The sequence below is a fragment of the Anopheles gambiae genome, chromosome 2 (assembly GCF_943734735.2).
Source record: "Anopheles gambiae chromosome 2, idAnoGambNW_F1_1, whole genome shotgun sequence".
Taxonomy (NCBI): domain Eukaryota; kingdom Metazoa; phylum Arthropoda; class Insecta; order Diptera; family Culicidae; genus Anopheles; species Anopheles gambiae.
Window position 1 is genome coordinate 22,672,344 of NC_064601.1, and position 27,792 is coordinate 22,700,135.

The 27,792-nt window shown below is 48.4% G+C and overlaps 1 protein-coding gene across 1 annotated transcript in view; it reads left to right on the top strand.

Annotated features, from left to right (window-relative positions):
- The window catches only part of LOC1273401 (uncharacterized), a 68,219-nt gene extending 40,539 nt beyond the window's left edge, over nucleotides 1-27,680 (top strand). Inside the window, exon 4 of the mRNA XM_061646981.1 lies at nucleotides 16,496-27,680. Within this exon, the coding sequence (XP_061502965.1) occupies nucleotides 18,961-21,519 (2,559 nt within the window). The 5' untranslated portion in view covers nucleotides 16,496-18,960 and the 3' untranslated portion in view covers nucleotides 21,520-27,680. The remainder of the gene's footprint in view (nucleotides 1-16,495) is intronic.
- The last annotated feature ends 112 nt before the right edge of the window (nucleotides 27,681-27,792 follow it).

Below are 27,792 nucleotides of genomic sequence, written 5' to 3' on the forward strand. Positions count from 1 at the left end.
ATGCGGTTCAGCAAACCATTATCCGGCACTTTCGAGCCTCTGCAGTGGATAAAAAAGGGTCCATAACAGGGCGATCGTAACGTGACCAGGCCGGTGTTCACTTGCAGGATTTGACATAATATTGATTTTTATTACAATTCTTCCGGTAAACTACTCGTGCCGGAGTTATTTTTATCATTTATCAACCACTTTTGCATGACTTTTGTTTTCATGGAAATGGGTTTCGCCTATCTAAAAATGTCTCTCAACAAAAAGTGCTATCTTTCGATGCCTCAGGAAGTGGATGTAATAAGAAGCCAAACGAAATGGGCTCGCTAATTCACTGCTACACGAGGGGCCATTTTGGCCCACCTTTGGGCCATTTTAATTCCTAAATCATTCTCGGAAGAGATCGTGTTTCGTCGACCTGATCGCTGGTTCTTTCTTTAGAGTCAAGCCATTTCTTTGCAATCTGAATCTTGCAGCTACTTCCAGCCGGAGCGCGTTTCAAAATAGCAGTGAAATATGATTTTTAATTTTATCGCAGGCCTCAAAAGAAAGCCCCAAATACATCTTGTGGCAATTCTTTGACTATGCTTTACGACTCAACTTGTTCTAAGGGCTATAACGTTCAAAATTTCTCCGGTCTATGGCTAGAAAACACAAACTAAACTTACCCAATCCGGCCGCAAAACCCTTTCGACGAAACTCTAACCACATCACTGACGGGGCTTCTACAGCAAGGGGCTCTCCACAATCGGGAAAAGTTTTCCCATGAATACAATGCATCAAACAACGGCCACCCAACTATTATTCTCGCATTCTGTCTGTATCAAACGGCCCCCGGGGGAGAGTGAAATGAGCCGCACCACGCGTACAAACGCAATCAATAGAAAAACTCTGATCCCCTGTCAACATGTGAACAGCGTAAACGAGTCAAAGGGAGAGTGGCTTCTACCGGTGCTAGAGGCAGGCAAGGCAAAGTTTGAAACTAATTCTACAATTGGCTGGAAAGGGAAGATAGACTCTCATCGCGAGCTACATTTGCAGATGATGCTTAATGTTGTTAGTGAAAGAGAGAGAGAGGGAGAGCGAGTCAATGGAAATGAAACAGCGGGCGGGAGTGGATGGCAAACAATTTTCCGCTCGAAAGGTTCTAACGGCGGTGGTTGCTGGGTTGGTCAATTTAATCTGCAAAAACCTAACCGAACCGACCGGACCGATCCGTCCCAACAGTGGACGGCTCTAAAAGCATTCCAACTTTGGCAATAAATATGAAGCCCTTACAGCATAAAACCATAAAGTAAATTAAATTTATTCAATTATTTCCGTATGCAAAAGAGTGAGGCGATTTGGTGTAAGTGTTTTTAAAGAAGGGAGCGAAATTTTACACACTCCAACTTGAAGTTTGAAAACGGAAACCATTGTGAGCCAATTCCACAATTTAAGCGCGCTAAAAATAGAACCCTACCGGTTGAGGTAAAAGCCGCGGATTATAAAGTTTTCTCACGATGCACACAAACACACACACCTTCTCTGGGGAGTATTTTTCTCCATTTTCCCAAAGCTGATGTAGTTGGTAATAGTAACTACTCCGCTTTGCCATTCTTCCGCTCGCTAATGAGTGTGTGTGTGCCACCGCGCAGGATGGAAAAGCATTCCACCATTTTTATCGTAGAATGGAATTACAGTTCTCTTCCAAGTAGCTAGCATTAGTGGAAAAAATCGCTCCGGATTTTCCTTTACACGTAATCAACAAACGTACCCCAACGGTTACTGTAAGCCTTACACTAGGGGAAAAGCTTCCCATTTTTTTTTGTTGCCCTCGCCGGTGCACTCCTGCACGGGAGGCAGGAAAAGTGTTAAAACCTGTTTCACTACCAGTGTGGGACGATGCAGCCGGAGAGCGTTTAAATAAAACATCAGCCCACGGGCTACACACGGGCCCGGCCTGAAGATGATGTAAGAAAAACTCCAAAAAGGCTATAATTTTTCGACAAAGCCCGCTTTTTGTCCAGCGTTCTGTTGACCTGTGAGCGGTGAAGAAGTGCAGGACGGTTTACACATTGTGTGCAGGAATATTCTCCTCGTTCTCCTTTTATGTTTTGTCTGCCAACCCGGGGTTAGTACGGTTATCGGTGGTTACGAGAAAATTTGGTCCATTTTAAAAAGTTTAGCTTGGAATGGGATGAGCGTGGGGAAGCAAACAGAGTGTAAATTTTTATTACACCCAGTGTGGGGTTTTTTCTCTCTCTTTCTTGGGGTGATGTCAATTTTCGGACTAGTGTCGCACGGAATTTGTGCACAGGTCTTTTTGTCTTGAGAATACCAGTGGCATTGAGTTTATTTTCGTACAAAATGTGTCGCTGTGCTCATCTCTTTCCCCGATCCGTTTCCGTTCTTTGTAATCTCTAATCTGGTAGTGTATATATATACGTTACCGGCTTAACAATTTCCTCAGCTCCCTTGGCGACGCTGTGCGGGGAATAAATAAGGGTTTTATTACGTTCGTCAGCCGGCCGGTGAGACCGTTGGACCGAGAGGAATACCGGAAGCCAAACCACAATGTAGAGGAAAAAAACAAACAAAAATGAAACACAAAAATAAGGGCCGCCACGCCGTCTCTTGTGCCGCGGTAATGAAACCTTACCTAATCCTTCTTGCCAACGTGCGCGAAACGTGCAGCGCTAAACATGTCGTCTTTAATGTGCTGTAAGATTTACACCACCACTACCACCACAGGATTACCGGTCGAGAGGGAGGATTCGGGATGGAGCGTTTGGGTACTTGCCGTGACATTATGGTCCCCAGCACCCTTTTATGTGTCACTTCCCGGGGGATGTGGATGGGAGGTGGAATAGACGTTTTGAAAGAATATATAACAGGGTCAAAGTACTCTGCTGGCCAGAGCTCGGTAGATGAGCTCAAAAGTAAACGTCAAACAATCTTTGCAAACAGTCATAAGCACGGTAAGTACTGCCTAATCTGCCAATATTAATCTCGCTCAGTTTGATGTGAGATCTTGCAGTTGGCTGAAAAGGGAGTGTGATTAAATTTTCACTAGCTAACAGGCGTCTTTTGTTATGTTTAACAACCTGTTGGTGAATAGTGATGAAAACCAGCTTACAGATAACGGTCATGTTCTTTACATTATAAACTGAAACGGGACGATAATTAAGATTTGGATGCATTAGCTATGGATTGTTCTTTTCCTTTGTTATACTTCTTATGTTGAGTGAATGTGGCCATGCAGTCTGTGTGTTTTTTAAGAGATACATCACAGATGTAAACATCTACATATCAAGAGAATGCAAGAAGACAACAACTAGGTTTGAATACAAGAGATATTAGAATTGAATTGATTTTAATTTGAGAATTGGAGAACAACAGACTAGGGATAACAACAATAGCTGGGATAAAATTCTGTCTATAACAAGAGTAGAAAATTTGTTTGAGTCTAGTAATAGATTACCTGTACGTATTCGATACAGGATCAGAAATAATAGGAGAAAGAGTTATGAGAATAAGATGTAGGATGGAGAAAGAGAATCTATTCTAGAATCTTCAAAACATGCTGTAGGCATAACCACTGCAAAGCAAAAAAGAAAGCAATAGAAAAGGTGCATTTTCGTTCGCATGAATTGACACCGTCAACTCTATCTTGCATCAAATGTTAACTCGCTAAACACTGCAACCAATCTTCCACGACCGACAACAGCTCGTAGGTTGCGTTGAGCAAATGCGAAAAGACCAAAAGGCATTTACCGATAAAACACGCACACCGCAAAACTCACACCAACTGACTGGCGTGTCTAATGAAACCCTTCAAAATGAGGGCCCGTCTAAACCTCACTTTAAAGCACGCAAACCTGTGCGATAATATTCGTCAATCTGGTCCGTACACTTGGCACACTTCACCCAGTAAATGCAATGGGTTGAGCAAAGTTTTTTTTGGATACCGAGCGAACGAACCAGAATCGATCAAACGGAATGTCGATTCTAGCTAGAGAGGATGGGAGATCACGGACGGAAAAAGGGTTTCGTGCTGAACCGTAGCGTCCAATCATGCGTCCATCACCGTTGACACCGTCGAATAGGTTTGAAGCAATCGAGCGTGTGATACGGTGTGCAGTGTTGTGATGTGGTGATCAGCATGACTTCACATCGATTTCTGGAACACACTCTTGCCTGCATCTGGGCAGTTGCTTTAATGGAAGTAATGCAAACTGTTTCATTACTGTGCACCGTTCAGCGTATAAATCTGGTTCAAATCGCTTTAACCCCATGACACACAGATAAGTAGGGCTAAATGAAGACGGCAAAGTTCTTCGCACCCAACCTTCACCTTGGGCGCGGTTCTCCCGTCCAACAAGCCGCACCGATATCGGTGATATCGGAACGTTCCCGCTGGAGCAAAACACTTGCCCTTAATTACATAGCCGCCAAGGGAACACGTAGCGTACGCGGTTCAGGGTTAATTGGTTCACGGATTTGCTTCTCCCGCGGAGCATCGGTCGCCAACCCTGTAATCCCTAGCAGAGTGAGAAACAAACGCAGCCCAGTAAACAACAAACTCACCCAGACACAGCAACGACTAAGATACTAAACAGCGGTAGAGCAAACAGTTCTCCACTCAGTACCTGGGAGCTAATCAAGCTTGGGAGCTAATCCACTATTACAGCCGGAATGGTGCACCGTTTACGAACGAAAAATCTCGCCCAGCCGCCGCCGGGATTTGGTGAGAATTTCAGTCAATTCTTCCCTCATCGGAATTCTTATACGGAGCTCCTGTCGTTGCCGGAGGGAGGTTGGGAAGCGAACAATCGCGCCTTCCCAGTTGTAATTGGATTGGGGTGAAACCAATCGTCAAATGGGCGTATAAAGGCCAATTTACATTCCATCCAACCATCCGCTGCATCGATTTGGTGGGATTGTTCTTTGATTTAATTTCGCTAATCTAACCGGATCAGCCGGATGCGAATCAACGAAAGGTCGTGCGGGAGAATTTGTATAAAGATTTGCGAAAATATTCTGCGGCTGTGTATGTGTGTGGTGCGGCACACATCCTGTTCACCGTTCACCGAACTCCGCTGGCTGATATCAACAGACTGGTTTATTGTTTCTCCGTTTATTTTATGACAATTATTCACTTTATTCACTCAACTATGGGGCGTCACAATGGGGCATGCATTTTTGTGGAACGAACCAGACTGAAAGGAGCAATTTTTGACGATCTGCCCGCCCCGTCCTGCCGTGACGGATGCTGTACCAGTAGGGACCGGTTCGTCGCGGTAAATTGACCACAATTATGTCATAAATTAAAATTCCAATAAAACTGCCCCATGTCGGCCGTTTCGGTTGCGGCTTACATGCAGTGCAGCGCTCCACGGCAGAGGTTGATTTCAAGGTTGTCGCGAGTCGTCGGTACGCGCTGCCAAAAAGATGCTAAATTCCACCCCGAAACACGCACACGAACGGCACGCGAACTTTATCGCGTAACGATGGTTTGTTGCTTTGTGCTTACTGTTCCGCGTGCCGTGTGCTATCATCAGAATTGTGCTCGGGCGAGCGTGTAATGGTTAGTAATGGTATGGTGTGGTTTCGATAGTAAATTTACTCTGTAAACTCAGCAACAACAAAACGAGAGCAACGAGAAGCATAATTTGGGACAGAGCGAAAGCGTAAAAATCAGAGCACAATATTGCCTGCGCACACAAAAGTGTAGGATGAGCAAAACAACAATAAAAAAAACGCGGCAAATCTGATCGTAATCATTAGTGCGATAAATACCTTGACCCAGATTCTGTTTGCTGTTGTTTGTTTGGGAAAATGGTTCTGTTTTTTCGGCAATGACATTACAAATGAAACTGTTACCAGTGTGAAATGAAGCAGTCTCGACTTGATTGACTGTTTAATTAAACTTCAAGAACTACTTTCCGAGTCTCGCAAATGTTGAAGTTATGCCGCGACACACACAAATGCAGATTGATGAAGATGAAAGACTTTTTGTGAAGAAGTTTTGATCTTCCCTGTGGGTGATGTTGAACACCGGAAGGCTTATTAATTGGTGACTTTGTCGTAGCTTGAGTGCGCGTATAGTCGAACATCGTAAACGATACTGACGGTGATAAGTGTTTGCCTTCGAGCGTAAGGCAAGAGTTCAGTTGAAAGGATTTAAATAGATTCTTGTGGAGCATGTGTTGCTATTTCATCTTTTCGGAAGGTATTAACTAAATCTAAAATTTCAAACCACACGAAATGGAATGTGTCTTCTTTGAAAATATTTCTTCTGAAGATAATAAGTTCGGCATTATAAGGACAAGGTTCATTCAGAATTGCAAAACAGGTCTTCTTCTGGTTTAAAACACAGAAAGGTTGAAAGATTGAAGTCTTCTACGGAAACGTATGGTTTCAATACATGAATTACAAATATACAATTTACATGCATCCAAAGGATCTTATTTCAGTGAAGGCTATCAATAGACGACGTAGTGTAACCTTATCTTCGTCTGGTATATATCACCATTATTCAGGCGAGAGCATTCGTTATGCTACTTGCAAAGAACCTCAAAAGCCATGTAACTATTTTGGAGTAATTCCCTCAGCCACCTACTCTAACATAACCCTACAACAATACACATTCCCAAAGCACGTCAAAGCTCAACCAGCTTGTACTAACATACCGCTCAACATTCCACACCGAGCAGCAGCACATTCCAACATGTCACACGAATTACCATCCCAATGCGGCACTTTTCTCCCCACACACTTGAGTCACTTAAATGGAAATCATCACCCGTCATGTTGTACCACACATACAGATTCGCAAACAAGAACTTCCCTCAAAAAGAAGGACAGATAATCTTATTCACTTGTTACCGTCGGGATCCTGTTGCTGGCCATCGTTGTCCTCATTAAAACGGCCATTCTTGCTGGAGAGAGCCACTGTTGTGTGCGTTGTTGATTTAGGCGGAGCTTCTCTAAATAGAAGAGAGAAAAAATCCTTCTTTTGGATGGTTTTTCTGCTGCTTACGATGCTATTGGAGCGTAATTAGTGGACAAAGTATCTGCCTGTATTTGTGTGTTTGTTTGTACGTCCCCGGACCGTCGGTAGGTCATGCATTTATTTTGTCATTAGTCCCACGCAGGATCAAGTGGCGGCCTTAATTAAGGAATGTCGGTGTACCGCCTCACCGAAAGTTCCCAGCCACGACGTAAGGACCCGGCTTTCGGCAAATCGATCCCCAAGGCCATGTGTCCCCGGGCCCCGTAATGATCCAGCTGTTCGTAATATTGGGACGTTGATTGTGCAGGCATTTGATTTATGAGCGAGTGTCCCTTTGGTTTGTGTGTGTTACTTTTTGTTTGCTGTACTCGACGGGATATAATCAAACTACATTGTTTCATTGACCCTTATGCACGCATATGTGCATGTGTTCATGTGTTATTGTGTGGAAATCGGAATGGTATTACTTTAATAAAAATAAATCATACCCCCGTCCAATCTCAAAATCAGCATTCCAATCGAATGGCTGCGCTTGAAGGTGCACACAAAACTGCATAGCAACGGGTGATGCAGTCGCGTGGAATGGCGCACGGACGAGAATAATCGCACGAGACCATTGGCCACCATTGGCTTCGGAAAACCTTTTTCCAGTCCACACTTTGATGACGCACTCGTTTCGGGGGTTTCCTTGCCCTTGTCGACAGCGATCGCTGTTGATAGGCAATAACCTAAGTCATGTTAATAACCTTACCACCTTCCGCAGCACGAGACCAGCGCTAGCGCCTGCCCGCTGCAACGGCACTCGTGGCGTATTTTTATCTCATTCATGCAGTCATGCAAATGTAAACAACGTTTTAAAGCTTTAATAATCAATGCTGCAAGGCAGGGTGAGGGGCGTGAGTTTGACGTATTGGCGGAAGAATCCTGTCAGCCATTCTATTAACGTCAACGCTCTGTACAGCTTCATTGAGATGTGGAATACATTAGCATCGATATTGTACGATAAGTTTTGTGGAGTAGCCACCTTTTGCAGAGGCTCTAAAAATAGCTTTCGATTTCATTATACAAGAACCTTTTACCATTCGGATGTGTATTGTATGGTTCTTATATGAATCTTTTTGGGTTTCTTAATTTAAGTTTTAATGGAATTCCTGGTGTATCCAAATCCAAATAAATTACTAATTTTATCTCGAAACCCCATTTATTTGCTCAGGTACAAGCTATTCCGATGTTTCTTTATCTAATCCTTCTATTTGTCTTACGGTTCCCCTTGGTCTCCAACGAGCACAAACTTTTCTAATCCGTTGTGTTCGAATTACCTTCGATGAGCTTACTTTTCCAATCTAATTTTCACCCTTGTCACAAACCAGAACCTCATTCTCGTCGATTCTCGTGCTACGGTGATGATTGTAAATATTCTTTATCGAACAGACATGGTAGCACAAAGAACAAATAAGCAGAAAAAGTTTTCAGCCACCTTCTCCGATGTGGTTGGTGCCGCGCTTGCCATCGATACTTGGCGCACACGATTCACGATGGAAAAATGGAACATAAATTGAAACAAATCGTAACCGCAACATCTTCCAGGATGCGGAGAGTATCTTCCCCGGTGCAGGGTTGATGATTGTTTTGTGGATCGCTTTGCTGAGTCGCTGATGAGCTTACCGCATCGGTTGCATTTCCGATTAAAGGTTACCTCATCCTACACAAAAAAAAACTTGTTCGGGTAGATAGGTTTTCTATTGAGATGTTCAATAAGCAAGAAGCGTATTTTTCCATTCCATTTATGTATCAATTGCACAAACGATGTCGTTGATCATGAACTCTTGTCATTTCTGATTTCACTATTTGACGTCTTTTAAGTCATTCATTCGGGTTTTGGTGCGTTTTTGGTTTCACCAAAACAATAGATCTACATTTGTAAGGTTTGAACGACAGTTGTTAAGAGCGATTCTTGAATTTAGATGTACACAGCTCATAGTTTATCATACTGTTTCCATGAGTGAATCGAGCTCTTAATATCAAGAATGGTTGTAGAAAATATGGCCGTTTCGTCCCAAATCGTGTACATTCAATGCAAACTTGAAAAAGGTAAAAAATAATTTAAAAAATGACATTGCTGCTAACACCGCAACTAACTGTATAACCTAATAGTATCTTGAACGGAACGTTGCATCGTAACGCTGCGTGGAAACAGACAAGCATAGGGGTTTTAGAAGAAATTTTCCATCGCAACCACCTTGCAAACGGCGCTGTAAACACCCAGCTTCGATGACTACGGCGCTTCGGCGCTAGGGTGCATCTTCATCTGCATCGAACCACCGGGCCAGACATGGGGAAACCCGCGCAGGGGAATCCATAAAAATGGACGTAATCGAGCCAAGCATTTGCAGCCAAACAACCAACCACCCTACCAACCAACCAGCAGTAAGCCAAGAAACGATCAAATCAGCGTACACACACACTCTGCGAGCGAATGCTTAACCGCACGTCAGAATGCATCAGGGCAGTGCACTCGCCCCTCCTTTCCCTTCTCATCCTGGGAGAGAGGGGGGGGGGGAGGGAAGGAGAAGCTAGCTGTGCATGCGGAAACGTGGTTCCAGATATACGATGCGGTACACAGCTACCCGCGGGTTGAGCCGTACCCAGTACCGTACCTTAATTATCATATAATCGCGTCTAGTCCGATTCACGATCGAGTCGGATACAAACGGCAAGGGGGAGGAGGGATGGTGTTGAAGTATGTGCATCTACAAACAGCTGCAGTTGCAGCTGCAGTAGCACGTTATCCGGTTTGTAAACACCTTAGTCGCCGTCGCCAGCTCCCGCTCACTTGGAACAAGAAACAGTAGATGCGCGAGTGCAATAAATAGAACGGGAGGAACAACAACGCGGGGTTGTGCACGCGCTGCTGCTAGCTGCTGGTACTTTTCCGACGCACGTACGCTGCTGCCGGGGATGGGCAAGATTCGCAGCAGCAGCAGCAGCACCTACCAAACACTGTCCACTGCACGCAACGGTTCCACGGACTCCACGGTTTCGACTCACGCGGTACGGCGATTTTTTTTTGCGCTACGCTACGGAGAGAGATTAAAATAGTGGTGCACCTTCCGGTGGCCTTGGCAGTGAAACTATCCAACCAACTATCCTGCTGCTGCTCCGTCCGTTTCGCGAGTTCACGAGTGGCGTAATACACCATTTCCATTTCACTTTTCAACCGGCCACCAGGGCTCCCATTTACAGCGCTTCGTTCCTGGCCCGCGCTTGGCCCGCGCTCGGGAAAAGTTGGTCGTGTTGTGAAGCATGCTCGCCCACGCCTTCGGGAACTGGCCGAAAGTTTTCACACAATCTAAAGTTTGCTACTGTTACACGACAGCAAAGCAGCAGCACTATGTTTCTTTCTACGTGTGTGTATGAGTTTGCTTCAATTGCCATTTGCATTGTGTAACGAGTTGGCGACCACGTGGCCACTGCAGCGCTGTGTTTGCTACATTCAAGTGCAATCAAAATTATTTGTCGCCAACTTTGAGCGCTTACAACAAAGCACAGTTAAAGTGTAATGTAAGCACCTCGTAAAGAATTAATTTTCTTCGCTATTTTTCCCTACCATTTTCCTTGGTCCCTTCCTGGTGGTAATGTCATTTTGATTTGCTCCCATTCTGCCGGAAACCGTGGTGGGCATGGTGCGGGGGAATTTCACGGAAGCGCACTGAATATCCATCATTAAAATGTGGCACACAACGTATTAATCCGTGCTACAATTCCGTGCGTTAGTGTGTCGTCCCGGTCGAGTGGTTCGCGGGCGTGAGCTCCAAACGCCGGGGATGTTTTCAGTCGAAAAAAGTTTACCCCCCTCTTCAGCCATTACGTGCCAGGAATGTTGAAAATGCGCAAACACACACACACGCGTGCGTAGTTGACAGCAAAATGTTGCATTGTATTTGCTACTGCAAGACTAGCCGGGACGGAGCTATCGACAGCTCGGTCGATAGCAAACCGGACATGGTTTGCTATTCAGGGCGAGATTCCAACTATTGAAATCAAACATTACTTCAAAATGGAAAACACAGACACATACGCCAAAAACCCCCCGAGCGAGTGAAAATTCCCTCACTTCAGATACCAGGAAGAATGCAATTTCAACAAGACGCAGTTGCTGCAACCAGCTCCAACTGTTCGAGAAATTCCTCTCATTCATAAAAATTGCACCAGCGACCAGCGCCAATCAAGGCGGGTTGAATGGATCCACTCGCGCTCGCGAAGGTGTATCACATTTCGTAATCATAGTTCACCCAATGATCACCTCTCACTTTCTGCCTGCTCCACCAGCGACCACATACCCCCATCTTCCCCAATGATTAGGGGGTGAACGAAACATCGGGCTTCGGTGAGAGAGGGTGGTTGTGAGATTAGTATAATTTGACCGCACGTTAGACTTCCGGCGTTATTAACCCGGCCACCGTTTACATTCTGTTATGCCTGCCAACCGCACGGTTGCTCGCGCGCCAATCATGCACTATAACGGGATCGATGGATAAACAACAAACCCCATTGATGATTGTGTGAACTTTGCTCCCTCCGGCAACCTTCGAGCAGGTGTCGTAATCCGAGTCGACGGCGTAACCCGGCGGAAAGGATGTTTACACATCTCGCGCCAAGCACTTGACGATGCTCTCCCCGCTCGACGAGCTCCACCAACAGACGGGAAGCCCTTTTCTGGGAAGAAGCAATAGATGCTGAAGATTCGAGAAAAAAAAATACAACCTCTCCAAAATAAACCAATTCGCAGCGGGGTGTGAAGTTTGCGAGCTCGATTTCCGGTTCCAATTTGCTGCGTTTTATTGACTTCTACCAGCAAGGCAGCAGAGAATTTGTGCCACGGAATAACTACCACGGTGTGAGATGTTACCAGTGCGACAACGCTGGCGCAAGAATCACTAAACACACTTCAAAGTCGAATGTGACTATTTTGTATTCTCCTCCCTACGAGCAGGGCGCATGCTTTCGGCGCATGCCGGCCCAAACGATGATGGATGGCGATAGGGCACGCGCCAGCAAACGAATTCGAGCCACTGTACAAACGGGGGAGGGGGGGGAGGTTTGGGCCACCGAAAAAGCTATCAACGGACAGCATGCTCTCGTGCGGCTTGAGGGCTCTTGCTGGCAGGGCGCAAATATTGATGCTCTTCTGTGGGCCGCCATGGTGAGCGTGAACGGTAAATATGCCCCGTGCGCCGTCCAACAGCAGTCGCGATAAGCGACCAACATTTGCTACCAATACTTCCAGGAAGCGTTCATGTCATGATGGTACTGTTTGTGGGATTTTTAAAAACATCAATTTTACACTTCAACATAAGCTCCCCCCGGCTGGATACGATCTTTTGGCGCGACGCAAACATGTGACAGGCTGGTGCGCAACAGACGCCTCGAAAACATGTTCCGTGAACTGCGCCAATCGCTAATCTAAACACACACGCGTACGCAGCACTGAAACTTTGATCCCGAAACGAACACCAGCAGAAGATGGTCTGTTCTGTGGTTTTGTTTTGTTGTCAACGCGGCAGCATAATAAGACTCTCGCTCCGCTCCATTCCGCTGACTAATGATTCATGGGAATGGTGGGGTTGATGGGTTTGATGAACCACCGTGCCCTAGGCGCCCCCTTTTCCCACCATACGGTTAATCATTCGGGCTTCGGTCAATAAACAATGTAATGCGCGTTACCGGACACGGAACCTGATCCTGGGCGTCAGTTCTAAAGGGCCGCTGACTAGCAACTAGCAAACGCCGGACTTAGTCAGCGAATTTACGGACACTGCAAGGTGTGTGTGGTTGTGCGAAACTGACGAGCAAATGTGGCGAGTAATGCGTTCTCTCGGTTGTCATAATGAGTTAAATTATTTCACATTTAATTAAGCCGCATGCAGCATTAGCATCACTAATATGGACTTACATTGCGCGGAATTAATCATTGCTCTTCCCGAAGCCACAATGTCCATGGCGGGGGGAGCATCTTTGTACTCGATCACAATTTACTGTGGCGTCTGGACAACTGTCTTGCTTGCCTGTCTCTTAGCTCGTGATGCATAATGCCAGCGTAGTTTTCCCATCGCGAATTAGCTTCGAAGTTACGGATACAGATTATTATTTATACACCAGGAAAAACATTGCAGCTGGCATGGCGTCTTGCTCGTGAACCTCGGTTAGGCAGTAATTAAGCGAAAAAGGCAATCTGCTAGTTAAACGCTTCCTTTCAACCTGTCAAAGTTGAATCTAATTATCATTTATCTCCAGCACCGTTGCCTACACTTGTACGAACTGGTCTTTCCTCGTGGTTCTGAGCCCGCTGCCCATCTTCCGCGTTGTTCTGAGTCACCATTGCCGAGCACGTTCGTTCAGTGTAAGAACCTAAACCTAGCAAGCTTTCTTTATCAATGAGCCGCACTCAATTCGGCGGCCAACTAGCACCTTCTTTCTGGGGGACATCTTAACGATGACTTTACGATTTTTGTCACTTCTAGTCATTACAGTCGCGCATGCTACCGTGTCAAGGCTTCCCCGTATCGCTCCGTCGAAATCTTCCCAAACCACAGCCACCAGACTGTGGGCTCTGTACAGTGTGAATGTATAAGGCGCTGACGAGCCCTTATCAGTTTTTGGAAGCCCCGACCGTCGTTCGTTTGCATTGGATTTTATGTTTCACCTATCGCTTCCGCCTCCGTCTACCAATATTGCGCTCCACCCGCCGTATCAGCCGGTCTAGTCGGAGGATTTGGTTCACAGAGCACTGGGCAAGAAGCGGGCCATTGCAGTTTGCTTCGAACCGCACCACAAAACCGATCACTCCAAAAACCTGTGTGTATGTGTGCTTGCGCTCGGTGACCCCGAACGAGGTCATCGGATGGTCGAGCCGGTACAGGCCACTGGTGGTAGAAACTGGATTCCGACGTCCCTGACTCAATTCGTGACCCGCAAGCCGTGCGGCACCCACCACCAAATTACTCAACAGTGGGCCAACATTTCGTAAGATTTCGTTAGCGAGCTTTCGGTGAACCGTAACGGAGACCTCACCATCCGATCAGCTGTTTTCCAGCAGCAGCAGCAGCAGCAGCCAGTACCGCACCATGGTAACATGGTGTTTCGGTGGGCCGTCGTTCTTCATCAGTTGGATGTTTTTTTGTTATTGTGTTGTTGCCGTTATGGCTTTTGCTTCCTTCGGTTCTACCGCTTTCCGCGCGTTTTGGAATGATCGCCGACGGGACGGGTGTTAGGTTTTGCTGTGTACTAGCGCGGCAGTCACTGTCTGGATCTTTCGATTGTGGGAATTCCACAGAGCTGTGAACTGCCGCCCGAACCATTATTCAGCAACTTTACTGTGTGTTTATATACACACTGCTCTCACGCACCCTCACACACACACAGAGATGCTACTGAGTCAGCACGGTGGGAAGGTTTTGTTTTGTGTCCGATCGGATGGAAGATTACCAACCGTCTGCGGTGGGTACCGTTTAGTCTTTAGCACACTAAACCACTTTGTTGCGCATCACTAAGCGCTGTGATGTTGTAGCGCCGCATTGTCATGATCTCGTGCCCGAGAAACGGTATTTGCATTTGCGATAGTTGTAGAATTTTACTTGAAAAATCCAAAAACCTTAATCTACCCGAGCAATTCGGATCCTTTTCCACAATGCCGTGCTGACAGTTCCAGTTGGTGCTGACTAATTGCAACCATCCAGTGAGCAGACGGGCGCAATATTTCCGCCGCATCATTGTTTACCGAGACAGTTTTTGAGATGATGGGCAGAGAAATGGCCACGGCCATCCCGTTTTCCCCGTAAGCCAGCGGATTGCTTTCTGCCCCAGCTACTCCACTCAGCACACACACACAGTTAATCGGAAAGGATACAGAACGGAAACGGAAAGGCAAACACTAAGCTGGTGTCCCTTTGTGTTGCCGGCGGGACCCTCTTCCCATTCGAAAGGGGCACGAAATGGACAAAACAAAGCAGAAACGCATGTATATTTAATGAGACCCGCAGTTTTGCAGCGGGTGAAGCGAAAAGCTTGCGCCCTTTCAGGCTGTGATGTCTTTGTGCCTGCCTGGGCCTGGTTGAGCGGTTTCGCTTCTTTCTTCTACCGTTCGGTGGGAATAAATTTCCATCACTGAAGGGGACACTTTTGACCGGCGAGTACTCGAGCCGTAACAGATTAATGTCCTCCAGAATTCAAGAATACAGAGGCAGAATTAGTACATATAAATAGAAGAGTGTTTTAAGGCATCGAACTCAAACTCAATTCAATCGAAGGAAACTCAAACTCTCGCCACCAAAGATCATGCGCGTCCTTGCGTCTTCACAGCGCAAGCCAATGAAACGCATCAATAAAACAACTCACGATCGCACCCGCCATAATCGATACGCCTTCATCATCCGCCGTTCACACCGTTACTTGGCTGCTACGAAATTTTAACAAGGTGTCAATCTCCGCCTTTTGATTACGTTATCAGCTCGTCTCCGCCTCATACTGGCACCCGGGAGGGAGTAATCGGTGTCAAAAGTCGTTGCATAACGAGGCCAAGAGTGAATCACCTTTGGTGCCTGGGATCGATTTTATGGCGCGCGCGTCGAGTACTTGGTGCTTCTTTTCTAGAGCCATGCCCTCAGTAGCGCCTACAGGGTGGAGAGTTGATTCTAGCGCTGTGTCTTTTACCTTTAACTTTTACATCCCCAAAGCCACTAGGCAGAGGATGGTTTAGAGAGAGAGAGAGAGAGAGAGAGAGAGAGAGAGAGAGAGAGAGAGAGAGAGAGAGAAAGGTGCAAAGTTACATGCATAAATAACTACACGTAGCCGGCAAATGGAAGCTTCCCAACACAATTCCACCAAATGGGGGTGTTCCACACCCAGAGGGGCCCTGTGTGTTGGTGTCCGCTGCACGTTTGTGTGTGTGTGTGTGTGTGGGGCAATAAACGAATGGCCATTTCGCTTGCCTATTTCGCCCGCCCGGTTACTATTTGTTTTTGTGTTCTGTTCCTCGACCCCCGTGGACAAAACGGGTGGCCATTTGGCACGGTACAGCAAATGGCCAACACTTTTGCTTGATGAATAATCAATAGAGCGTTCCGAAATTCGTTAAAGCGCGAGCGAGACGCAGGGCAGCGCAGAGCAGCAAATGTCCGCTTCAGTTGTTATAAGAAAAATGAAGGGATGGTGCATCCTTCTTCTTCTGCGCCTCCTCCGCCTTGCAAAACTGTGCACTAACTTGCTCCCATTGCGAATTCCGGTGTTGTAGCGCACCGTGACCGCTTTGGCTGTGTTTGTGCTTTGGTCCTTCGAACCGGATGGACTGAGTTATACCGCTCCTGAGGGAGGGCGAAAGATTTCGTGACATTATTTTGAAATCTCACCACCAGAGGGGGGTGGGATCCAGGGTTCTAGCCGTGCATGTTGTTACAATAATTGTATAATAATGATCACACTGTTTCTTCTTCTCTCCTTGCTTTCCCTTTTCAGACCAACCCGAGCGCCCGGAACGTTAGGCTGTGCGCATCGGAGCGTAATGAAATGTCAATTGACCCACAACAAAAACTGAAAGTTAAGACGCGTTGCTTAAAAAGACTTACACACGCACGCTTCACTTTAAAATAGACAAGGTTAACGAAACCGGCTACCTGTCTGTGAAGTTAACGAAAACGAACAAAAACCCCAAACGCACAGTTTGCGCGATAATGAAGCCTTACAACAATCGGGTATAATATCGCGAACGGATTTGCTGCTGTGTGTTTTCCGTATTGTGGTTGGTGTGGGGGGTTTCTTTATTTTTTCGTGTTTCATTATGTCGCTTTAAATTGGCCGACCTGACGGGGGAGCGGGCGGAACCGGCGGGATCATACTAACAAGCCGCGCGCTGCCCAGAATAAAGAACCGCGCAAAGGACGGAGCAGCGAATCGCCAACAGCGTCGACGGAACACGGACCCGAGACCAGAAGCGGCAGGAAAACCGCTAGCCGTCGCCAACCGAGAAGTCAATCAATTTGGATGCACACAGCCACACGCACACAGCGACACAAACAAACAAACCGAGACACTTGGCCGAATGCGGAAAGACGAAGCTCAACGACATCGCAAGACTGGCCTGAAGAAGCCAAACCAACCCCCGCTCCCGCGACAATCTCCCGCACGGCATCGGCACGGAACACACGGCGTGTGCAGACGACGGAGGTCGGAGACGACTTGTTGGTACAGGTGCACCCCACACTGCTGCTCGGCCGGCCGGCACATCCCCACATCGGGCGGCCTGCCCCCCCTCAAGACCCCCCCCCCCCCCCCCGGCACCCGGCTCTTCGCCGTACAAGAAGCAGCAAGAAACAAAAAAAAACAGCATCAAGAATAATTCCGATCGGCAGCCGAACGCACGAACGAAACCAACCCCCAACTTTCCCACAACAACCACCCCCAGTTGTGTGTTACAGGGTGTGCACCCCAGCGCGCGGGGTGGCGGTGCAACCAACCAAGCGGTCACGAAACGGCCACCGAACCGGTTCGGGAGCGCTTCGTCTTTCGTGCGTACACGACGAACCGCGGCGGCACCGCGGCGGCCGAACAAAACTTGCCTGCACTCGCCCGAAGCCGACCAGTCGGAAAGTTGCTTGCACGCGGTTCACAGACCCAGTTCGCACTGGCGCTCGCACACGCAAACGCCAGCTATTGGGGCGTACCAGCGAGATAGGGTGTTTCGCGTACTCGAGAACACAGACAACCGAGGAAAACAAGAGCAAAGCCAAAAGGGCGGCCAGCACACAGCACAAAACAATCGCACGGATAGTGTTTTTTGTGTGTGTTTATGTGTGACCGCTCAAGTGTGTGTGTGTGACCGTGCAAAGAGACCACAGAAAAGAAGCGTCCATGTGCAGTGCGGTGACGAATTTTTCGTGGTAGTGAAAACAAGGGCAAAACAGTGATCGAATCACGCCGGGAGCGATCATTGCAAGTGTTTGAAGTGAGCCGCAGAAAGGAAACGAAGAGCAGCAGAGCGTCTCATAACGATAATTTATGAGCCACAGTGCGAGATCGTGCAGATACACATCTCCCCCGTTTTTTTTTTTGTCGTGGCCAGACGTGTGAGTTGCGTGCGAGTGAATTTATACGTGTGCCGTTTGACAAGCGCAGCAAAAGAAAAACCTCCGGTGGCTTGGGGAAAACATATTTTAAATCCACGAATATAAATAAGTGAATGTGTGTGTGTGCATTTTTCTGCTATCCCGTCTTCTGACATACTCACGTAAAGGTGCAAAACGGGAAGAAGTGTGGCAGAAGAGCGCATTTAAGAGTTAGACCAACAGCGACGACGAACCAGTGTGTGGACGTTGTTATTCCTGCTCGTTGTCGCGCGTGTGAAAGGCTTCGAACGGGGCCAAAGTGGTGCGATACTTGCGGGTTACTATACACACACACACACATTTGTGAGGGAATAAATTAGTGGAAAGGGGAAGTGGTTCCAACCGCGACTGGCCCTCGTTTGCTACGCTGATTTCCAAACACCCAAACCCGCGTGGAGCAATTACAAATAAGCCAAACCTTATTTGCTTGGCCAAGCTTAAACCTCCCCCCAACAACGAGTGTCTATGTGTGTGTTTGTTAGTATGCTGTGTTTAATGTAACAGTGTGTGGTGCAACTAATTCTTGTCGAACGACATTCTTTTACGTGTGCACGTGTCTGTTTGTGCGTGTGTGTGTGTGTGTGTTAGACCGGGCGTTTAGAAGCAAAAGTTGCAAAATTCTTGAAGAAGTTCCCGCGTCCGTGTGTTTCGCACCGTTGAAATAATAAACCATTTGGGGAGGTGTGTTTGAATGTGCCCGGTGGGGAAACCGATGTAGCCGCGGTACCGCGGACAAACAACCATGTGGCCAACCGTGTGCCCGTTGCCAGCCTGCAGCCACACTACTAGGGGCAGTGAAACGAACAACAACCGTGCACAATGTTAGCCATAGACTGTCTGGTTGGCGGTCTGCTGCTCAGCTCGATCGGCGTGAACATACTGGCGCTCGGTGCGTTCTGGGTGACGCCAAGTCTGCGCACCACCGCCAACCGGTTCGTGATCAACCTGCTGATAGTGAATCTCGTCTGCTGCATCATTCTCGGGCCGTCGCTGCTGCTGAACGCGTTCACCGGCAAGGCGGCGGTGCCGACGCCACTGCCGGCCGCTGAGCTGCCGGCAGCAGCGGCCACACCGATACTGTACGAGCCGACGACAGGTGGCGAGTATGGCAGTCCGGCGTACACGACTACGACCGTCGCGCTGGCGTACCAGCAGCCCAGCTCCACGGTAGCCCAACCGAATCGGACGCGTATCGTGCGGTGCTCCAAAAATGGCACCATGGGCAGTGGGGACGATGGGCCGTCCAATTGTGATAGACAGGAGGAGCAGAATGATGAGGATGAAGAGGAAACGCCCTTCATACGGACGAGCCGGATACACCCGGGCCCGGGCGTGGATGCGCTGCATCCCAACCTGACGCTCACGAAGATACGCTGCTGGGGCCTGGACCTGGTGGTGGCCCTGGGGGCCCTCTCCGTCCTGCTCGTCGTCGGGGACACCTGGTGCGCGATTACCGATCCGCTGCGCTACCACTCGCGCATTTCCGAGCTGAAGGCGTGGGCGTTCATCATCGCTAGCTGGGCGCTCGGCATTGCGTTCGGCATTGCGTCCGGGTTCCGGGGGGACCAGAAGTACGTGACGCTGTTCAAGAACCGGCTCACGGCGGAGGAGGTGGCCGCCATCGAATCTAGTCAGCTGGCCCGCAACCAGAGCGGTGCCGGGCCGGGCGAGGCCGGTCTGCCCGCCGGCGACCGGTTCATCCAGCATCTGAACATCTCGGAGGATCTGTACAACACGATCTTCTCGTACGCGTACTTCGTGATCGTCATACTGATCCCGTTTGCGCTCGTGTGCGCCATGTACTGGCGCATCTTTTCCGAGGCGCGCGAAAGTGGGCAGCGGATGCGCCAGAACGGCTCCTCGCCGCTGCTGCAGAGTGCGCTGAATCTCGTGTCCGCCCAGAAGCAGTGCCATGCGGCCGACAAGCAGTCGATGCTGGAGCAGCAGCAGCAGCAGCCGACGCAGCAGCTGCTGCATCAGCCGATTCAACCGATGCCGAGCATTCCGGAGCGGCCGGGCGAGAGCAGGGGCGAATGCTGTGACGGGCTGACGATGAAGATCGACAAGCAGATCCACTACGAGGACGAAACGATCACGATCAGCAGCATACCGCACCATCATCAGCCGCGCGACTCGTGTTTAAAGCCGCTGCTGCAGCAGTCGCCCGCACCAACGCCAACGCACAAACCGATCCAGCAGCAGCAGCTCGATGCGTCCCTCGAGCGGCCCGATCGTAGTCCGCAGGTGGTGCAGATCGCCACGCCAACGTCCGGTGTGGCGGCCTCGCTGCCCAGTGTGCTCAAGTCGCCGCTGCGGCCCGACCGCAACCACAACAGTATTCTGATGCACCAGCAGCTCCCGGCGGAGAGCAGTGCGAGCGGGCCGATTCCCACCCACTCGAGCCCGCCGCCGGCCGCATCGGCTGGGCTGGGGAAGGTGCGGCGCAATCACAGCGCCGGCCGGCTGGTAAGCTTCTGCCAGGAGGAGCCGACCGAGCTGCCGGTCGCCGGCCTGCGGCAGGTCCATTCGACGCCCAACTTCCAGAAGTACAGTGGCGGCGAGTTCGAGAGCCTCGGCACGCACCACATCCTGTCGCTGCCGGCCGTGCACGTGCCGCCGAAGGCGCTCAGCTACATGACCTCGATCCGGCACCGGCTGTCGAACGCGTCCTCCCTGTTCAAGTACCGGGAGGAGTCGCGCGCCGCCCGCATCAGCATCCTGGTGATCATCATGTTTCTGGTGTCGTACCTGCCGTACGGCATACTGGTGCTGATGCAGGGCCACGTCGATCTGATCATCGTGTCCGACCAGGCGCTGCTCGCGATCTTTACCGTGGTGATCGCGAACCTCAGCTCACCGTTCATCTTCGCCTACCGGAACAAGCGCGTTCGGCGGGGCGTGAAGCGCCTGCTCGGCATCGACAAGAAGACGAACGAGCGGCTCCAGAAGCTGACCACGAGCAACACGCACTACAACAACCATCCGCCGGGGCAGCATCAGCCGCAGCAGCAGCAGCAGCAGCACGGCAACTACGGTGCCAACATTACGCTGGCCAACGCCGTCGGGCAGGAGGAGGAGCTGCCGGAGGTGATCGCGCACAAGTCCGCGCACAAGGTGCGCATCGCCGGCAGCCAGGGCGCCGGCGGGCTGGCGCGCAGCAATAGTTCGTGCAAGTATCTCACGCCAAATCACGCGGCGGCCGTGGCCGTGGCGAACGGGTACATCGTCGAGTTCGAGCGGTACCCCTCCGACGAGCTCAATAGTCTCTGCATCCAGAAGAAATCGATACTGAAACGGGTCTGTGATAGTTCGCGTAAGTGGGGCTGCAACTTTGCCACCAATTCCTGCACCAGCAACGACGAGCAGACGGAGGTGTAGCTGTAAGCGGAACTGCTGATCTAAGGGAATGGGAGGGCGAGAGTGACAGATACGGGGGTGGCCTTTAGGGTTAAGGTTTGTTTTTGCTGGCGCACGGTGCCAAAAAGCCAAAAAGCGCTGGAAGTGAATCGCTGAGAACCTGGGTGGGAGTGTTCCTTTCCATTTCATCCTTATCATTACATTATTTATTTACTGCCTTCCAATCCAACTTTGACAACTTACCTGCCCAGCAATGACACTATTTTGCAATACGTATTAGCTTATTTATTGGTTGCATTGGACAAATCATAAAACTGCTGACGTCTCTAGGCGGCACGTGCTACGACGTGTTTACCCGACGAACCCGACCGGCCATCATGCTGAGACATTCTTGTGCATTTCTGGTGCACCAACGGCAACAGACAATCCTTACGGCACTGATGCTCCAACACCACGTGGGGAAACCGGTGGGCTTGGGTTTGATTCCCATTTTTTTGCCATGCGCGGGCACCCCGGTTTGGGTGTCCTTTTGCTTGTTTTAAAATAACGCCCTGTTGGTGTGCTGGAAGAACAACAAACACAAACGTTTTGCAAAGCCAAGCGTCACTGTCATTCGACTCATCCACCACGCGCTGCAGACGCGCAAGGGGTGGCGCAAGGGGGTGCGTTTGACCGCGTGCACGTAATGTGCACGGCTGGCACAAAACAAAATGATACAGTCCGTGTGTGCGTGTGCGTGTGTGTGTGTGTACGGAAGCCGGCCTCGGGCTGGAAACCGGCCAGTTCTCACGTTGTCAAACCACACTGGCATTGGCTGGCGTAATGTAGGCGCCGGTGGACGGCCATGTGTAGTAGCTCCCAGCGCGTAGCTCACATCACACGACACGTGGGGATTAAAATAGGACATTGGGCCGTGGACACCCCGATTAGAACGGTGCGGCTAGAAGCGTATGCTTTTTAGTAGCCCGCACACGTTGCGTACACGGTGCGCGGGCTTGGTGACGCAGCGCGACACCACACTACACGTAACAGGAAAGCCGAAAATATTACACGTCCAGCCTAAAGAGACAGAGAGATTGAGAGAGAGAGAGAGAGAGAGAGAGAGAGAGAGAGAGCGAGAGAAAGAGGGAGGGAAATAGAGAGAATCAAATGGTGCCATTTCCTCACATCCCAAATTGCTGACGTGCATTTAAATGGTGAACAGATCGCAAGCTTAAGGGAGTTTATACAATACGGCATCAGCGAACGTAATTAGAACGATGATTGTTTCGATTGTAATTCGGTGTGTTTCCTTTATGCCAAAGCCTTTTCGAACCAGTCCGTGCTCTGCTTTTAGTCCTTTCGACTGGCCACACTCTATCTCATGCATGATAAACACGTTAAAGCAAAGGCGAACCTGCGATAAATGGTCCGACTTCATTAGCACACAGCGATCATCGCACGAGAGAGCAAGGGGTGTTACGATTTGCCCCATTGCAAGTAATGAGTTCTTTGTCCCGCTTTTTTGGGGGAGGGGGTTAGTGAATAGAGCAGGTAATTAGTGGCCGGTATCACTAAGTGGAATTCGAGTTGATTTCATTACCGAAAGTGACCGGTTTGTTCGACGACTACCGGCACTTGTATCAGGAGCCGTTTTTCCATCCAAAATCGATGAGTGGCTATTTGTAGCCACACGGAGACTAAATACGTAAAGTAGTATCGCTACCCGATAGAGGTTCGTTTAGATTTTATTGATTGGTTAGTTGGTAGTAGTGGTATGAGCACATCGTACCTCATTTTTAAACGCATTTTTTTAATGTGCCTTTCCATAATGGTGACTTTTAAAAATAGCATTTACTACACGCAGTCTCAACTGAAATGTTGTGTCGCTTCCCTTTCGTAACTCGTGCTTTACTGCCCCGTCCATCAGGTCGCACCAATCACAACACTTCCGCTACCCACCACACCGAAAACTGCTAAATGGAAAACTTCGTCTTCGTCCCGTGGGTGGACACCGCAATTCCAATTCCGGTGCTCAAGGCGCTATTGCTAAACGCCAGCCAGCCAGCCACCCACCCCGCAGTTGCGCACCGTTCGCGCTGGAGTCGTTCATGCGTGCCATCTAGCATCTTGATTACTGGTGACAGGTTGCTCTCCACTCTATGCCGAACGCATACCGGCACACCCAACACACGCTGGTGTTGTCGAAGAGGATAACCTTATTGTCCTGTCGTTTCGGGTCGTTTCCGGCTGATCCTCTTGCCCTTTCCGATGCCGGTGCCGGTGGGGGCATGGGGTAGCACGTGCGAAAGGATGTCCGCGATGGGTGGGCTTTTCGTTCGAATGTCTATTTTTGGTCGGGCTGACGCGGCACGGCCGGGAATGAAAACACTCGTGTGCAGATAATAATTCATCACATTCGATCGAGAGTCAAGAATCGATTATCGATCGGCTTTGGGATACGCGCACACAAACGTCATACAGTTGGAGACAAGGTTTTTTGTTTTTTTTTTTTTGGGAGAATGGATCCATTTACGATGGAGCATGGTTAATGTGCCTTTAATATGTTTCTAATTTCTGTCCTCCATCGGTTCGGATCGCTGGTGACGCAATGCTTGACAATGTGGTGTTCGCTTGTTTGCTCTACTTCAACGCCATCGTTGCTGCATATGCAATCTTCAAAATGACTCTCTAAACAATACATGACGCAACCAATATGATGACTCCGGAATAATGATAACTTCCCACCGAAAGACACTTCCCGTACACCCATCATCTATCCTTCATCCTACCAGCTCTCTCCCAGTTCTCAGTGACAGAGTGTTAGGTATTAGATTGGTTTTAACGTAACAAAGAAAGCTTGCAGTTTTCATGCTGCAAGTCATCGCAAGTGCTCGGTTAAGAAGGGTCGGCTAAGAAAGCAAAACAAACCAAACCATAAGCTCTAAATTATTACTGTTTAGCAGTGGGCGGATGGCATATAGCATAAGATAAGGCCGAATGTACATGTAAACGTGACAGGAAATTTAGTCGAAGCTAACAAAACACAAACAAATCCCTTTAGTTAATAAGTATAAGTGTATATGAATGTACATGTGTTTCTGCGTGTGTCTGTGTCTGTGCGTTTGTATGATAGAAGGAGGATCGGAGGACCGATACCTAAAGGGTTTCCGTTTTCTACACCGTATCCCTATTTTTACTTCAAACTGACTGGTAATAATGCTTTAAACCCATGCAACCTACACGACATGAACACTAGAAGAAGAAGAAGAAAAAAAAACAATGGTGTAGAAATTATTCTTTAGCCTAAGAGAGCGGTTAGACAAACGCTCAACTCACTGTGGTAGAAAACAAACAAGCGAGCTAAGAGGTAGCAAAGCAGGAAGCATCCCTTAGCAGCAGAATCTAGGAGCAAAATCAATTAATCGTACTGGTGCTTTGTGCGGTCACAAGAGAGAGAGTTTAAAAAAAACATAGGACAAAAGCTAAAGCAAAAAGAGCTACGCGCCTTTCGAGCACGCCCATTTAACAAAGTTACCAAATAATGATGGCTCTTCCATGATTTCCACCTCCAGCGTTGGAGTGTGACTATTGCTGCCTTTTTGTTTCCGATGTGCGTGTGTATGTGTGCAAGATCTAGCAACAAAAAAAAAGGTGCGTAACAGGGTAACACAAGGTCGGGTCAAAGCGAAAAGGATCTTTTAAAACTACGATGGAAGAGAATTATTTTTGCTACAAAACATTCTATTTCTAAACTAACTAAAAAACAAACAAAAAAATGCTGCAAATATTTTAAATGAACCGCCAGTTAACTCTCTACCTAGTAGGAGTGCTTATCAGGTATACACACACACACACACTCACACATATGAGTCACGAAACAAAAAAAAATCAAACAAACAAAGTAAGCAGCCTTGTGCTCACACAAAGCGTGTCACTTACATTGTAACCTACTCGAGAGCACGAGTACTCCAAAACGCTGAGCTTGCTATAGCTTCCCGCGGCGAGGACGTTGTTATTCTAACAATTAGTCAAAAATCGAGGGCATTCAAATAGAGTTCCACCTTAAAACGCTCGCCTGGAGAAGAGTTAGTCACTCAGCCACACAGCACACACAAAAACCCCATGCTGGTGAAGATGGAAAGCAGCAACCGCGCATAGTTAGAGGTATTTATGGGGCGGACAGAGCGGCGAGACACATTCAATCAAAGGGAAACGATGTTTGAAGTGTGTGCTTAAACATGACTAGGGCTTACCACACAGGGACAGTCAGGTGTGTGGGTGTGTGTGTGTGTGTGTTTGGGCTTTAAAAGAAATGGTGAGTGTAAAAACACTCGCCCGTGCCATTGGATATTGGAAGTATTGATATTAGAATGACACCAAACAAACGTACACTTACTATCTCCCTTTCTCTCTAATCCTGTTATCGCTGGTATCACTGCTAGGGTAAAACTATAAAAACGAAAAAAAGAACAGCAATTGACCAAATTAAATGAATCGCTTCACTTCACGCTCCCAATGCCAGTGCAATTGCAACCACCGCGCCAATTAAATCAGTTCACAAAACAAAGAAACCCTTAACCAGTTGATATCGGTTTGTTTTTATCCACCCGTCCAACTCTACTCCAGCCCTTTCGCGTGCCATTGACCCTTTGGGGGTATCCCCGGCTGGTGCAGCAGTGGTGGTTAATCAAACCAACCACCGACATGCCAATCGATCGCCAGAACCTGTGGCTGTGAAGAAGCCTGCTGCATGCGCGCCCAAACCCGATGCAAACCGAGCAGGACGCAATGTGGACATGCATTGCAACACCGGTGCAGCTTCTGCCTGCATGCCTGCCATTGTTGCCACTGCTGAACAGGTTTTTTTCCCTGTGATCGCGCTGCTTCTACGTACGTGTGTGTGTGTGTGTGTGTGTGACTTTTGCCAATATGCAACTAGAACGAAGGGCACAACAACACATGTGCATGTACAAGCAGTACAAGCGGGCCACGGTGAACATCAAGAGCGCGGCCATCGCGAGTACTTGTGTGCATGTTTTGCCACCTATCGTACCACCCCTCCTTCCCGCGTACCTCCCACTGAAGGTCGTCCGTGAGGGTGTGCAACCGCGGGGGTTGGAGGTGGGGCACTAGAAAAGGGAAAGTAAATCGTTTCAAACTAGTTCGAGCTGCTACTAACACCAGCGCAGGGCAGTGTTGGGTACGCTGGAGCATAACTGAAGAGCAACAGCACAGCCGCATGCACTTAACTCTATTGCGCACGGTGCTGCTGAAGGTGCTGACAGGACGGCACCGCACGAAACAACCGCTTGATACAGCGCTCACAATACGCACGCTGTGTTCTTGTTGTGACGCACAAACGGGCAGGGAACTCCAATGTAGGAAGCGATTTGAACGAACCACATTGCGGGTTCCACCTTAGTCCTTATTCAGGGTTTACACTTACACACACACACATACAACACACACAACAAAGACGAAACTATTAGCCAATTCGGGTCGTGTGAGGGACGAATTGATAGGTATCTCACAAGAAATGGAGAGTTTTATTTATTTAAGTAGCTCTAGTAACCCTCCCCACAAGAATGCACTAAGATAGACAAATTATGTGTGTTTGTGTATGTGTGTGTGTGACGGAGACAGAGAGAGAGAAAGAGAGCGAGTCAGAAAGAGGAAGAGGGGGTTTAAAACCAGAGCCACACGCACCACGGCACCAGCGGCGTATACCATTGCAGTGGGTTAAGGTTTGGCTACACACACACACACACACTCTTATTACCTAAACAAAGCAAAACTGTTTTACGTGTTTAAGCAAACAAGATAAGTGTTTAGTGAAGCGATAATGCGCGATGTTACTGTAAGTGTATAAAGCTCTATTAGGTGTACTGCGCAGACGAAGGTGTAGAAGGTGAAGGACGTGCGGTACAAGAAAAAAGGTAAGGGGAAGCAGAAAGGATAGGAGCAAAAGAGACAGAGACTAAACAAAAACAAAAAAAGAATGCGATACTAAAATCAAAGAATCGAAATGTTGAGTAGTTTTATGCTCGGATAAAAAGAAACTGTTATGAAAAGAAAATTTCAATAAACAAACAAACAGATATTGAAGCAAAAAAAACATGATATAAAAATATATGAAAAAAAAACAAAAATCACACACCACTAATTGAAGTAATAAAAGTCAAATGCTATGCAAAATGTAATATGTGCCCCAATGTTTTACGCTTCGTAGAAGGATTGTATATAGTACAGAAAGAAAAATGGGGGAAAATGTTGGTCGTACACATCGTAAGTATATTTGTCCGCCAACGTAGT